This window comes from Syngnathus leptorhynchus, chromosome 10, assembly GCF_054491065.1.
Source record: "Syngnathus leptorhynchus isolate UIUO chromosome 10, UIUO_Slep, whole genome shotgun sequence".
Classification (NCBI taxonomy): Eukaryota; Metazoa; Chordata; class Actinopteri; order Syngnathiformes; family Syngnathidae; genus Syngnathus; species Syngnathus leptorhynchus.
The window spans coordinates 6,505,828-6,520,720 of record NC_141204.1 but is presented as its reverse complement, the minus strand read 5'-3'; the positions used below and the strand labels follow the sequence as shown (position 1 = coordinate 6,520,720).

Here is a 14,893-nt window from a genome sequence, read left to right as displayed (position 1 = left end):
GCACTTTAAAATCATTGATAATTGCCTGAAAAAATGATCTAAAAGTCAATTAAATGGTGTGTGGGCATTCGGACAGATAATACTAATACTTCTTTTCAAACAATCAATGAGCTGGTTAAATTCAATGGTGGAGATTGGTTTGAATAATTCTCATTCACAGTTGGATATGTGCTGGGGATGGGCAAATTGAGTTTTCAGACTCAGTTTGAGTCAGTGAGTCTCTTTTGAATTGGGGCCCATTTCAAGTCTCCGGCCTCACTTCTTCTGTAGTGTAAAGGGAACAATGTGGAGCAATTGTCCACTCCCAACCAGTCATACGATAATCGTGTAAATGCTCTCTCACAGTTGAAGAAATCCATTTTCCAAACTCTGCCGATCCTTCTCACTACATCCTTGTGAATCTGTGGAAAAGTAAATGTGGGAAGAATCTTGTAATTGGCCGCACTAACATTTCAGTCCTAAATATTTTTGAGCGAACCAACTGAGGGCCTTGAAAAAATATCCAGAATACCATCTAAAAAACAGATTTTACTCACAAACAAATTAAGCGCTGTTGGTAACAGGTGTAAAAACGGTGAGGATGTAAAAGAGGATCTTGAGCTTTGATGGTTTACATCATGGAACATTTGGGAGAGTACAAAGTGATGGAACTAAAAGTGTTAATGCAAGAGCCAAACAGATGTATTACTGTGTTGCAGAAATCTATTGTGCCCATAATCTAGGGGAAGCCAGCAACTGCATAAAAGCCATGTTTTATTCATTTCAACTTACCTCGAATGCTTACAAATTGGATATATGTACCCATCTTGCATAACATTGCATTTAAAATGATGTCCCTACTGTGTCCACCGCCGGAAACTTGTCCACATTACGCCTGTCTCTGTATTCTGACCGCTGCGTGTTTTTTTGTACAGCCGCCCCCTCCCTTTTTGTTATTGATTCTGTTATATAAGATGCACATAAATTTGATTTATGCATGGAATTTTTTGATAAATTGCATTTCCCAAAAATAATTTTTCAAACCAGCTGAACTTCTAAATACAAAACCGCTGCTACCCTGTTTATTTTTTTTTCTTCATATTTTCAAGCACCTGAACTTTCTTAGTTGAACTTCTCTCATCAATACTTACCTTTATAGGAGGCTTTAACATAGTGATTGGGCAAAAAAAAAAAAAAAGGGGGCACATATGGTTAATAAAGCTTCACCAAATTCAATTAGTCCAGTTTTCACGCAGTGCCTTCACCTTTCCTAAAATTATAATATGACAATCCATCTGTTCATATACAGGAACAGTCTGCTGATTTAATAAAAACTGAGGAAACAGAGGCATAGCTCATTAAAGGAATACTATCGCAGCGGCTGTTGTCAAAGTAATTTGGGGAACGTAATTTTCAGGTGAAGATTGTCCAGGTACACCTACACAATTTAGAAATGTTGCATTGTGAGTTCATAACCTTCAGCAGACGTTTTTGTATTTGAGTTTTTTAGGACTATTTAGGATCCAAACCGTTTCTTGGCATTGTTTCACAATACCCAGAATGGGGTTGGTGGTGAGGACTAAGCTAATGATGAATCTCTCTGATTCAAGGTTGTTTGCAAGCTTATAAAATATGAGGTCAAAAGTTGTGTAAAATATATAAAAATAAGATGAGAGTTCTCACCACTCCCCAAGAGACCAAAAAGTTTTCCTTGTTTAGATTTCTATCACAGATGTATCTTACTTATCATTCCCTGTACGTCATGCCCAATGTGAAAGTACACTTGCTGTTTACTTTGACATTTTCCTCACATAAGTGACAGTGAAAGAAATCCTATTAAAATGCACCAAGGACGGCTCACCAGTAATCATGAAGTGCCATCTATTGGAAGAGAGAGGAATGGAACATGGAAAAGGTGCTGCAATGCAACAGGGGCTGATGTTTTCTAGCATCTTAGATTCTCACAGTTTCATGATTTAAAGATAATTATAATGTACCACATTTGGATTCAGACAATTTTATTTTATCAGATTTGTAGTTTTTCACATCGCCTGGTAATTTTTTAATGATTTTATGGGGTTTTGTTTTGTTTCTTTGTGCATTCCCCTCAAGCTTGTAACTCAATGTTCTGTTCTCTCCACATGCAGGGGGAGAAGGGTGAGGCTGGCATCTCGGAGGAAAAGGGGGCAAAAGGAGACAGAGGAGACCCTGTAGGTATTTCCCTGCAGCAACACTTTAAATGCTGCCTTGCTACTGAGTCATTGACCAACACCTCCTCCCACAGGGTCAGCCAGGTTCCCAGGGGGACGAAGGGATGAAAGGACAGAAAGTGAGTCAATGTCAAGTGCCAATACATGACGCTCCTCTCTGTTTGTGTCTGCTGTCACTGTGCCTGCGAATGTGTGAGTTATTATGTTTGGACTGCAAGGATATCTGAATGTCAGTCATCAACAACTAATGAATTGGCAGCATTTTTTTCCCCGTCTCAGCAGGACGACTCAATACAACAAAAGCTAGCAGCAGGCAACTTGTACATTTTTGTTCATAGGTGGCATTTCAGAATAACGCTGCAATAGAACAAAAGTAAGCCCTTAGTGGACAGGTATGGCAACTATAGAAGCAGACTGTTGCCTTGAAGGAAAGTAAAACTGTTTCAATAATAACACAAGAATGAAATACAGTCTGTTTTTTTTATTTTGGTGTTTCTTTCCTCTGGGATGTCCCATTAGTCTTTATGTACCCTGGCTTTCATCGTTCTTCAAAAAATTGGCTTCCTCTCTGCATTTGCATTTGATCACAATCCAAATGTGCTTTAAAAGCCTCTCCAGCTTTGCTGTCTTAACACTTTCAAATTCAGAAGATTGTGGTCGCTTGGCTGTGAATGAGTTCTCTGTGCGGTTTTGAGTTATTTATATGATGTCCATAGTATATATAGATAGATAGATTGTTGCTGTGTTGTGAAAGCATGAAAGTAATAGCTTATAAATGATGAATGGGAGAAGGCAAGCTCCCAACAGCAATGCATCACAGTTAGGGCTCCCAACACGACCATTACAAAAGGTTGTATGCGCTTTAAGGATGCCACAATAACTATAGGGACTGCTGTGTGCATGACATGAAGACCATTGATGAATGTTTTTGTGGCACTCACCTCATATCACTTGACTTCCACTTTATTTTCCATTCTGCCATGCCTCCCGTGTTGTTCCTTGAAATGATGTTGATATATCTGTGAGGTCATTGGTAGCATGTTACCTCAGAAAGTATAAAGCCCAATTCCAATGAAGTTGGGATGTTGTGTGAAATGTAAACAAAAGAAGAATACCAGCAGTCCAGACCTGTCTCCCGATTATAATGATAATCATTATGAATCATTATGATGCACAAAATACGACAGTATAGACCTCTGGACTGTCGAGCCACTTAATTTGTACATCATGAAAGATTGTAGTATGCCACCTGCAAACCTGGAAGTGAAGTTTTATGTGTATTGACCATTTTGATTTTTTTGATTTTCCCTCAAATTTTATATACCTACTCTCTTCATTTAAAATTCAAAATGTATCGAAAAAACATAAAACTAGGTTCCTTTAAAATTCTTGATTAAAGCAGGTCAAGATTTCTAAATAATACAAAACCATGTCGGTATGGCAAGGCTTTTTTTTTTTTTACTAACTTATACTTAGAACTTAACCTGAATTAACTATTATTGGTTTTGTTTTTTAGGGTGATGCTGGGCCCCCTGGTCCACCTGGTCCTGTAAGTATATGACGAGTAGTGTGTTTATTGTCCAGTCTAAGTCTTCAACAGTAACAAGCAAATTCTGACTCCATATTGGCATCCCATTGGAGAACACATAAAACATAACGCATAAAAAAAAAACACGTTTCTTATTCAATACATTAATTATCCTTGCCACTCTGGGGTGTTGAGTTTTTGTGTTCTTATTTAAGCAGAGAGGACTGCTGCTTGTTTTTAATCTTCAATCCCAGCATCCTCCGCTGGCATAAATTTCAGAATGCTAGCAGCCGAGGTTGACCATTAATCGAGCACACATTGATCTCTCATCAGGGTGTCATGTGATGTTGTGATACAATTATGACTGATATATATCCAGTTTCAGAGTCCATAAAATATAAAGGGAGTATTTTAACAGCTAAAAAAAAAAAAAAAGCTGATTTCACTGTTGTTTATATCTGCACATATCAAGAATCGAGCATCAAACTAGACATTACAGTGGTCTGCTTTAAAGGCTATCCAAAGCACTGAGGACTTATTTTGCAGTTGTCACTACTTAAAATTTCACTACAGTGGGAAAGAGAATTGTTCCTCTCAATCAAAACCAAAACGCTCCGTGTTGTTCAACGGGTTGTGGTGAGCTGCAGGCCTCCCAGGCAATTCCAGACGTCTTCAGCAGCGCACACAAGAGAAGAAAACATTAGTCATTTGATAAATGAGGCTCTTTGAACATTTAGTACCAGTCTCTGTCTGTGCTCTCTGCCTTCCTGTGGCAGATAATTTTGGCAGTTAAGCATCGATTTCCCTTACACAGCAGAAGCAGGGGTTCAGATCATTACCCTCCCTCCATAAACCTTCTTGTGCCTCTATGTATTAGTGGCAGGGAGGTGCAGTGGTTTTATCGGCATGCAGTGCATCATTCTCCCCGATGGCCTTAGTGTGGCAAAACTGGTTTTTGAGCTCTGAGGTTTTTTTTTTTTTTTTTTTTAATATAAATGCCAGCCTCACTTTACAGTAGAGCTTTGTAATGTGTTCAACTCAAGCTGGCATCCTAACTTCTGTTGAGTAAATAGTAGCACGGCAGAGTTCACTGCTCATGTGCGAAATTGACAACGAAGCTGCATGTTGATGGCGGCGAGATGTTGATCAATGTTTTTTTTAGAAAATGAGACAAGTGACTATAGGTTGACTTTTGATGAATGGTGCAGAAAGCACTTTGAGACAGCCGATGACCCAGTATTTCTTTTAAGATTGATATTGCTTCAGATGGGAAAAGACTTTATTTAATAACCGTAATTGTCCCAAAAGGCTCATAAGCACGTATTATGCTTGCACAAAGACGTCAGTTCAGAGAACGAGCTGCTAAACAATGGCAAAGCTGTCTAATTAAAGGTTTAACTTGCAATTCTTCCTGGATGTTGCTTTTGCTTAAGTCTTTCACTTACAGTCATTAACTAATTCTGGTGTTTAAACCCGCGTTTCATAATATATAATGTGGGCTGCTAATATTAGACAGAGGTGGATATTGGGCGTTTGGTTTAATTTTATATGCCATGATTTGATGACCGACTGTGTCTTCTTCATTCTGTCTAGGTGGTGACAGCTCATGGGTTGAAGCAGATCTCTGGAACTGTAAGCATCTCCATTGTATCATAAATCACTGATGATTTGCAAATACACTAGAATTGTATTTGTTGCTGAGTCACGTTTTGAACTGCTTCATTTTGTCATATGCCTTAAAGGATGAAATGATCATTTTGCAGAAGGGAGAAAAGGGAGATCGGGTAAGCATTGTTGAATATTGAAAAGTTCTGCGGGAACATTTACATGGCCCATTTATCTTTAATGTTCACTATATTAACATGAATGATGAGAAGACTGAATAGTCTCAGTTGAAGTTCTTAATGGATGTCAAAAAGTACAAAAAAAGAACAAAAAAAGGTTGCTTGTTCTTATCGCTGCTTCCTTGTTGTGGCACCTTCTTTCTCGTTTGCCAAAACACAAGTAAAGTCTCTCACCCTTTGGGTCATTTCACAGGGAAACATTGGGCTGCCAGGACAGAAAGGAGATCAAGGTCCTGAGGTGAGTCCACGTGTTCAAATTGTTTATTCTCTGTTTTGACGAATACAAGACAGTCTAAACACAAATATGGGAACACCAGATATTTATCATCATTCTGAGCCGTTCATTGTACACTTTAACTCAATCCATGGTTGGAATCCTGCTTATCCTAAGTCATGAGTGGTTGTAGTTAGTTTAATGCATTGTTTCCTTCTTCCAGAGAGTCAATGTGACAGATAAGTGACATAATTGAGATAAATGCATCATTATTATAAAAACTTAAATGTACTGTGAAAATATAACAATGGTTATCCTACACCCTGCTGCCAGTAATTTTCTCTTATTTTACTAAGATAGTCTTCACAGTGTCCCCATAGAGAATAACGGTTGTTATTCTTAGTACGATATAGAAACAATCACTACTTTTTTTTATTTTATGTTAAGGCATTTACATCCAATAGTAAGGGGAAAAATTTACTTATTTTTTTACATTTTCTTCCATCAGGGCAAACAAGGACCATCTGGTTCGACTGGACTCCCCGGCCTCCCAGGAGAGCCAGTAAGTATACCTGCAGCAGACTCCATGTCAAGCCATGTCGCCTTATCTGTCACCTTGGCTTATCCTCTGCTTCCCAACGCAGTCTGCCAGACTGAGCCAGAGATCAATTGATGAATACCCCGATTAGCAGGATGTCAGGGAAAACAGTCCAGTCTCTATTTTTTCTCTCTAACGTATTCCGTCAGCAGATTTAATAATTAATTAGCAGAAAGAAGAAAATGTCTGTGCGTTTTGCCAAATAACAGAAGTGCAATCTGTTTGCTGCACCTGCTTTGATAATGAGCATCTGTCTTTCTTGAAAAGCAGGCACGAAAAAAAAAGAGACATTTTATAAATCCTGTCTAAAAAATATTAGGCTGGAACTCGACAGTCTGCCAAATCAGTGATGAGGGGGGATGGGTTGGAGATGGATGCGTGTGAAATTAAGATCTGCTGACAGATGTCTTTTTTGTCTCCACTCCTGTTTACAGGGCTCTTCAGGATTGCCTGGTAAAGATGGCTTGAAAGGAGAGAAGGTAAGAAATCATCAAATCAAATTGTCATCTTTTAAAAAAAGGATTTATGGTGTTTTTATTAGTAGTTGAACATACAAGACACCTTCCTGATAACTCACCTGCCATCCACGGCATCATCAATCACACCAGAACTTTGTTTCCCTCCATTTGATGCCCTCGACTACCCCCACTTTTACACCAGCGACTCTTGCAGCAGGACTTGTTCCAAAGACTCGACTGAGAGTGACAAAGTGCAAGTGTGTGCGCTTTGACACGCGAGTTTGATGAGGTGTGTCGGTTGTCAAAATAAATGACGCTTTACACGCGATGCCCCTCCCGCCACAGTCATTCTGTCAAACTCCAGGGCAGGGAAATAAATCTAATTCCAAGTGCTTAAGCTTCTGACGTCCTCTCAGATTGAAAACCCTCCTTTTGTCACCTTCACTAATGCAAACTAATGCCAAAGACAGGTGCGATTATGTATTCGTATGAGAGTCGCAACAAAAACAAACAATCATCTTGAGTAGATTTGGATGAAAAACAAATACCTGTACATAAAGCCATTAAAATATGTGGCTGTAGAGAGCATGTTAAGTATGCTGAAAATTAATAACAAATTGTACTTGTAAAGCTGCACAGGTTTTTCCATTTACTCGAGCTAGGCATGCCCTTACTCTGTCTGAGCCGTCTTGGCAGTTCGCTGAAATAATTTCCTTCTTTCATATGATCCGTGACGTCGGCCCGCTCCGGTTGTGTGGACTGTAGATACAGTGCCATGAAAAAGTATTTGCCTTCTTGTCAAATTCTTTTTTGCATAATATCTCAATTTCCACATGTTTTCCATAGACAATGAATAAGATATAAATTGTTTACTGTTTATAGTATTTTGTGTCTCTGTGGGCTTCTTAGTTATTGTGATGTGCAATGACCATGATGAGTCAGTAAAATCAGGATGTATATTTTGGATTTGCTCAGAAAATCCCTGCTACCATGTTTGACTTGCTACCATTCGCATTTTCCTCCACTGCAAATAGTGAGAGAATTAAACTTAAAGTTTCATTTGAAACTAAGTTGACACATTCACCTTGCTGTCACACTGTTCACAATAAAAACATATGGCACGTCGGTATATCTGTTTTGGCCGTCCTTACATTTGTTGGCTGTCATTTTGATTTTGAAAAAGAAAGCAAGTTGTCAACATCACTGGGATTAGTTCCATACATGAAAGGATTGCAATAAATGACTTCAGACAGGAACCGAAAAAGTTTTTGGAAACAAAAGTTGGACAAATATTACTCTGGCAAAACTATCACAATGAAGGGCATCATGCCTTAAACAAATAAATAGTCTGAGGATTGACTCATGACTCTTTTAATAGGGAGACTTGGGAGATGTGATGGGACTTCAGGGACCCCCAGGACCAAAGGGTGAGCCTGGTGAACCTGGATTTGTGGTATGTATTCACATTAACTGACGGTTTTGGTTGTTCTCAACATTCTAGAAATAATTAAATACATATGGCTTCATCAAGCATAGCTTTTGAACCAGCAACAGATTAGCAAAAGTCGCCCCCCGGCTTCAGCCTACATGCTAATGCTATGACACAAGCCATTAAGGAATCAAATATTAGGTAACCTCAATCTGGGTTATAATTACACCTACCATCAAGATGATGGCCATTGAAGCATTGCATCTTATGGATGTGCTTATGCATCTAAACATGTTTATTATAGCCACAAGTGACTCTTGCACGGTTCTCCTCTAACTTCATCGCTTTGAGCCATCTTGTTTGTTTTCTTGGAAACAACACTCAACCTGAAGCGAGCTCATCAAGTAGAGAAATAGGGGAAGGAATTAGTGCTGGCTGAAGTGTTTATACTTCTTACATGTTCTCTAACCTGATACGTGTGCAAAATAAGACGCCATCTTCGGGACTAGGGTCCTTTGGCGAATGTCATTGCCAGTAAGTGTCTCTGAGGGAGCATAGATATTTTTCCACACATTTTATGGTCTTTGTTATTTAAGACGACAATAAAAGCGATAAAATGAACTCAGTGGGTGTCTTTAATGAGGCAGCCCTCTTCAAATAACTGTCGCTCAATTGATTTTTGCCTGTAAATGAATGATGTAGGTCTGTATTTCTTTGCTCACTTTTACGATTGGATGTAATAATGAAGTTCTCCAGGAAATAGTGTCATTGTTAATCACAAGCCACCATCTTGAAACAAATACACAAGATACAATGTGGGGCTTGATAAAACAGTCATCAATGTCATCTTTGTGCTGGAAAGTCAATGAATGATAATAGATGTGATTTTGTACCCGTGTAATCCTTGCAAACACGACTGAGTATGAGCTTGTGACACTTTTTAGATGGCACTCTAGTTTGTTGTTTTGTTCTTTTCTGATTTATCTCCCATGTAGGGTGACGGGCAGACTTTGTCCAGAGCCACCCGTGGCCCCAAGGTAAAGTACTGACACTGCAGATCATCATGGACACCAGCCACATTAATTTGCTCATCCTGTAGAAACAGATCGAGACCAGTTTTAGGTAGATCCAGTTTTAGGTCGACCCTTTCCTGTTCAACCAGGAAATTAACAAGACAAGCAACTAATGGAACCAATGTGGGCAGTACAATGTGTACCTCCGACCTCACAAAGTTTCCTACATACACACTCGAAACATTGTATAAGTCTTTCCAGAGGAGTGGTACACATAAGTAGAGCATGTTGTCTTCTCTGTAGATTAATGTTACGTCCATGTGTCTTTAAAACATGTTGTTTCAGGGTTTTTGTACAGAAAGTACTAAATATGTTTTGATTTTTGACGGAACTGTTCTGAAGAAAAAACAAATTACATACTGTGTAGCTCCCAGCATGTGTAGACTTTTCAAATGAAAGAGCTAAAGAACGTGCACACCACTGGTCTCGAAAATACATGCTTCCTCCCTTCCAAGCTGCCGAAGACAAAAACATGAAAGTGAAAATCCATTCGGGTCCAGTCTAAATACTTAATGATCATGCAGTGCGGCAGCTCTGCAGGAGCATCGGATTGAGCTGTCTGACTGCTGCCTTGTTCTTTTGTCAGGGGGAGCGCGGTGTCCCAGGACTACCTGGGGAGCATGGTGAAAAAGGCGAGCCTGGCGAGAGCATCACAGGCATGCCTGTGAGTATGATGTTGTAATTGATTGTTCTGCATATTCATCATTTACCCTGGGCTCATATCTACACCCAGTAAGAAAGAGCCCGGCGCTGAGTAAATTCATTTTCTGCTGGAAATGGCTGTCATCACTGCGGGGTTGCTTCCTGCCGTGTGGCACGCAGTCAGCCCGCATCATATATCTTGCACGTTTCAACCTCACCGACATGATTGCAAGAGTGTCTGTCTCCATTTCTTTTAATATGGAATTGTTGGAGGCAGTATCAATGTGAGCAAAAGGTGTCTAACACAATAGCTTTATTGGATCCCTGGTGCTAGAGGGCAGATGGTGTTAACAAGCTGCGTGATGTGTTCTCAGGGCCCCTTGGGACCTCCAGGAAAGCCAGGAATTGAGGTTGGTGGAATATACCCTAAATCCATAACATGAAAACATGCATTCTCTTTGCCTTCCAGCTGGGTAAAACTACAACAAGCTTTATAATAATTGGTACATAGTGGAAGTTGAACATTTTGGAAATTTGAAATGTTCAAGAAAAATATACTTTCCTTGTCAAAGCTCTGCAAGATGTGAGATGTCAGCAATTCTTTAGACTTCAGCTCAGTGCGCATTTAAAGGTTTCACTCCAGGTTTGGGTGATTTTATCCTCTGTGATAAAATGTAGGATGATAACCACAGAACTCACTGCAACATGGGAAAGCATTTGGCTGTTCACACAAATACATTTTACTGAGCAGATGCTAAGATACTGTGCTTATTCTACACTATACAATTTAATATCTTTAATGAAGTATGAAAGTAGCTTTATTTTATTGCAGTTTTATTATGTTGAATTATCTGGTGCAACTAAAAATGGGGCTGCGGGAGGCATTGCCCCCCCACTGAAATATTCTTGGACCCCCTCCCAGGTGCCAGTCCAGATGATTGAGTATTTTTTGATTTCTCCTTGGAATTTCTTTTCAACCCCCGCCCTCCCGCATCCCTTGTAGGGAACTTGTCATGGACTTTTGTCTGCTTTTTTTTCCTGAAGGCTTTTAGGGGGTTGTTTTAAAAGAAATTTAAAAACCTCTTTGGCCACCCCAAAGAACAAAAACCTAGCTCCACCATATGTCATGTTAGTTCTAAATGTTAAATCAATATTTGACACTTGCGTGAATTATTCATTATTTATCTTGGTATGAATTAGGAAAGAAAAAGGTATAATGAGAACTTGAAAAATATACATAGATTATGTCTGTCTTGGAGATCCCACGATAAATTTTGTTTCCATTGCCAGCTGCTATTTTTTTTCTTTAAGTCATCAAAGCTGATGGGTATTTTTCAGGGTGTTCGTGGAGCACCAGGTTCACCTGGGCCTGCTGGAACTTCAGGAAGAGAGGTAAGTTGTTCCCATCACCCATCCACCACCTGCCACGTGTGCAGATATAAGCCGACATAATAGCTGCCATCACACTGGGACTCAAGCAGAGTGTCAGATCACACATTGCCACCGACTGTGATGGATATGAAAGTACAATTACAGTGTGGCATGGTCGCTTAATTTCATTCCCGGAAGGATTGTTAGCTTCCTTCTTTGTCTCACTTAAAGGGGCCTCCTGGTAGACCGGGCCCCCCTGGCCCAGCTGGACCTCCAGGTGAACCAGTAAGTTTCAAAATCCCTTTTGCCTATTTGCACCGTGAAAGTACAGCTTCAGTATTTGCAGCCAGGCTTGCTGTTCATGGCTTAATGTTACCTTCAGGAATTTGGTGGCGTTTATGACTAATTGACAGTCCCCCTGCTCCCTTTCCGCCACTGTTTTCATATAGTTGGTGTCTGTAACATTCCAGTGATAAAGAGGGCTGCTGCTTGGAAAAAAAAATCAAAACTATGGACAGTTTCCATTTAAAATATGTTTGTGTTGTAAATAATCCCAAACCACATTCATTGTCCAATTTATGTTTGTTGAACAAAGACAATAAACTTGTGACACAATATGAAAATGTGATAATTGCAACAAAAGCATTCAAGTGCTTCTCCTCAGCCTTGGAGAATAAAACTGTAAATGTCAAACGTATTAAAATATTTCTGAAGTGTTCAAGGATTTGTTCTTAAAAAAAAAAAAACATTATTAACCACTCTCCACAGAAACAAATAAACATCTGAATAGTTTTTTAATATAATAAATGTACTAGCCTGAAGGTTCCTGTGTTTTATGTGCTTTTTTTTTTTTTTACTTTCTCTCTTAGACTGCACTACCAATTGTTGGAGACATGGGGGCTTTGCTCAAGGTATTTTATCATACTAATTAATGATAATTGCAGCTTTTCAGGATTGAATACATTATTTTGGAATCTAAATGTGAAAACCTCATTGTGTCGTTTATCTAGAAATGTTTGGCTTGCAGGAGACAATGGTGCAATGTAAAGCCCTTGAGTGCCTCCATCGGGATGTCTGGGATACATTTAGAAATACTTGTAATATAATTTCTGGCCCAATCACTGGTGATATTTATAGAGAATTTTACGTGGATCTTTTCATTATGCTGCAATATACACTGAACAAAAGTATGAATGCAGCACGTTTGCTTTTCATGATATGAATTGAAAGATCTCAGACTTTTTCAGCGGACACAAAAGGCTTATTTCGCTCGTCCATCCATCCATTCATTCTCTGTACTGCTTCTCCTTCCTTGGGTTGCTGGAGCCTATCACAGCTTACTTTAGGCAACCCTGAATAGCTAATTGCAAGTTATTTCAAAGCATTGTTCATATTTAACAGACAGTTTTTGTACATAGAACATGATGCACATAATTGATGCAAAACCTTTCAAAAGATTACCAGAATGCAGGTAATCAATTTCTGGCAGAAACAATTTTTTAATAAGACCGCAAGACAGCTTTGATGCCAGCACTAATGTGGCAATAACAAAAGCTTTTTAAAAATAATATTTTGCTGCTTCTACGGCTAATTTGGATTCCTCTAAAAGCTCATTTAAACATTCTTGTTTAGGCCTTTCTTGATCCCTGCAAACCTTTTTATTGGACAATCTTCAACTCGACCAATTACCTTTTTCATTCAAAAATTCTGATTTGCAGATTTTTTTTAATCCAAAACATAACAGTACTGACACCTGCAATGGCACAGTCTGGTACATTCTGCTGGAAGGCGCAGTCCTTATATCTAGAATGGATCATGAATGGTGATATTTAAAATTCTCACTTAAATGTCACAGCCAATGAGTTTGACAAAGTTCACCACTCACCTCGATGAGAAACGCCGTTGGTGGGTTCACATTATTTCTGCTATGCAGACATTTAAACAAGCCTTTATGTCAGCTAGGGTCTTGTCTTCCACCCGAGAATATAACACAATAAATTATGATAATTTTGGACTCAGACTTGATTTGTTATTTGTGTCACCACATTTGTGTCCTCCATTGCCCTCCTTGTGCTGCTAGAATGCCTGCAGTGCTTGTCAGATGAGAGTTTCCGGGCTGACTGGACAGAAGGGCGAGAAGGGCTCCCCTGGAGTGCTTGGAAATGACGGCATGGAGGGAGAAAAGGTACGTGTGACTTATCAGTAAGATGCTAGAAACACCCTATGGTATCACTTTGCATTCCACCTGCAGTAGGTGAGACCAGAACTTGATGTCACACTTTTTACACTCGTATATATCTTCAATACATCAGATTTGCAGATGTGCCAACAAATTCATAAATTTGCTATGGCCCATTGCCCCGGAGCCAAATTGACACTGCACCCGTTTTTACGCCGAGTGCACGGGTGCCAATGTACAGAAACTACTTCGATGAAACCCTAGGTTCGAGTCATGACAACTTTGTACGTTTAATTTGATGTCTGGGGATGGTAATTGGTATAACTTTCTTTTTGGAAAGTGGTTTCCTGTAATTCTATTCCTGCTAATATACATAATATAATTTGCAGCATACAGTGATAACTATGAAAAGAAAGCACGACATTATAATAGCCATTGCTGGGCACCTGGTTGTTTTTCTTTCTTAGAAAAGAACAATGGGACTTGGATGGCTGCTTGAAATGATCCAAAATATGCCTGCTTGGGTGATGACACCTTATTCGTTTTGTCTTTGTCTTCTAAACAGGGGGATCCAGGTGTAAGAGGTCCAATCGGGAATCCTGGCAAGGAAGGCCCAAAGGTTGGATGGAGATATTAACATACGTACATCATTTAAAAACTTTTAGTATATGGCATGTACTGTTACTTAGGATATCAGAAATGTCTTGCAGCCTAACTAGCTGTTGAGAAAATCATCTTCATTTAGTACTCTGAGATGGGATTGCAGCAAATGTTGTTGCTATGGATACAGTGTTGCTCCTCATTGATGCGAGGAAGCAATTTACAGCTGTGCCCTAAAAGGAAGACATTTTGAAGTTTACGTGCCATTTTTTTTCCGGGAGGTGGGGGCACTTTTGTTTCATAGAAAAATCTATATGTATACTTCGACAGTGGATGCAAAAAGCACTCAATTTCCATCACTGGTTCTGCCCCCCACAGGGAGTAAAAGGAGAGCGAGGCTTCCCTGGCCCCACAGGAGATAAGGGCGATGAGGTGAGTGCAAAAAAGTGGAATAAGTTGGCACAATGTTGATATTCAGTTATTCCTTTGCCAAATGTGATGACCTTTTTAATCTAATGGGAAATATCAAATACTCTTCCTGGAAAGATGCACAATTCCCCATCTTTGCCCTCTGAGGTGATGAAAATATACCCGGACCTGAATGTGAGCGCTACTTTAAAAAAAAAAAAACAAGCCGAGAGCTTTGTTTTTCAACTCTTGCTCTACTGGGACCAGCATTTTCCTATTATTAAGTCGTGACCCACTTGTATAGGGTTATAAAGCTTCTGAAAACACATGCATATCACAATTTTGAATGCCATTTCAAAT

The 14,893-nt window shown here is 39.4% G+C and overlaps 1 protein-coding gene across 4 annotated transcripts in view; it reads left to right on the top strand.

The window, feature by feature from the left end:
- Positions 1-14,893, top strand: part of LOC147050143 (uncharacterized) — a 73,620-nt gene that overhangs the window by 39,406 nt on the left and 19,321 nt on the right. For all 4 annotated transcript variants that reach the window (XM_085922502.1, XM_085922500.1, XM_085922501.1 and 1 more), the window contains 18 exons: positions 2,127-2,189; positions 2,264-2,308; positions 3,706-3,738; positions 5,311-5,349; positions 5,460-5,501; positions 5,755-5,799; positions 6,284-6,337; positions 6,808-6,852; positions 8,210-8,284; positions 9,256-9,297; positions 9,920-9,997; positions 10,350-10,385; positions 11,314-11,367; positions 11,578-11,631; positions 12,216-12,257; positions 13,427-13,531; positions 14,091-14,144; positions 14,504-14,557. In XM_085922502.1, coding sequence (XP_085778628.1) covers positions 2,127-2,189; positions 2,264-2,308; positions 3,706-3,738; positions 5,311-5,349; positions 5,460-5,501; positions 5,755-5,799; positions 6,284-6,337; positions 6,808-6,852; positions 8,210-8,284; positions 9,256-9,297; positions 9,920-9,997; positions 10,350-10,385; positions 11,314-11,367; positions 11,578-11,631; positions 12,216-12,257; positions 13,427-13,531; positions 14,091-14,144; positions 14,504-14,557 — 960 coding nt within the window. The remainder of the gene's footprint in view (positions 1-2,126; positions 2,190-2,263; positions 2,309-3,705; positions 3,739-5,310; positions 5,350-5,459; positions 5,502-5,754; positions 5,800-6,283; positions 6,338-6,807; positions 6,853-8,209; positions 8,285-9,255; positions 9,298-9,919; positions 9,998-10,349; positions 10,386-11,313; positions 11,368-11,577; positions 11,632-12,215; positions 12,258-13,426; positions 13,532-14,090; positions 14,145-14,503; positions 14,558-14,893) is intronic.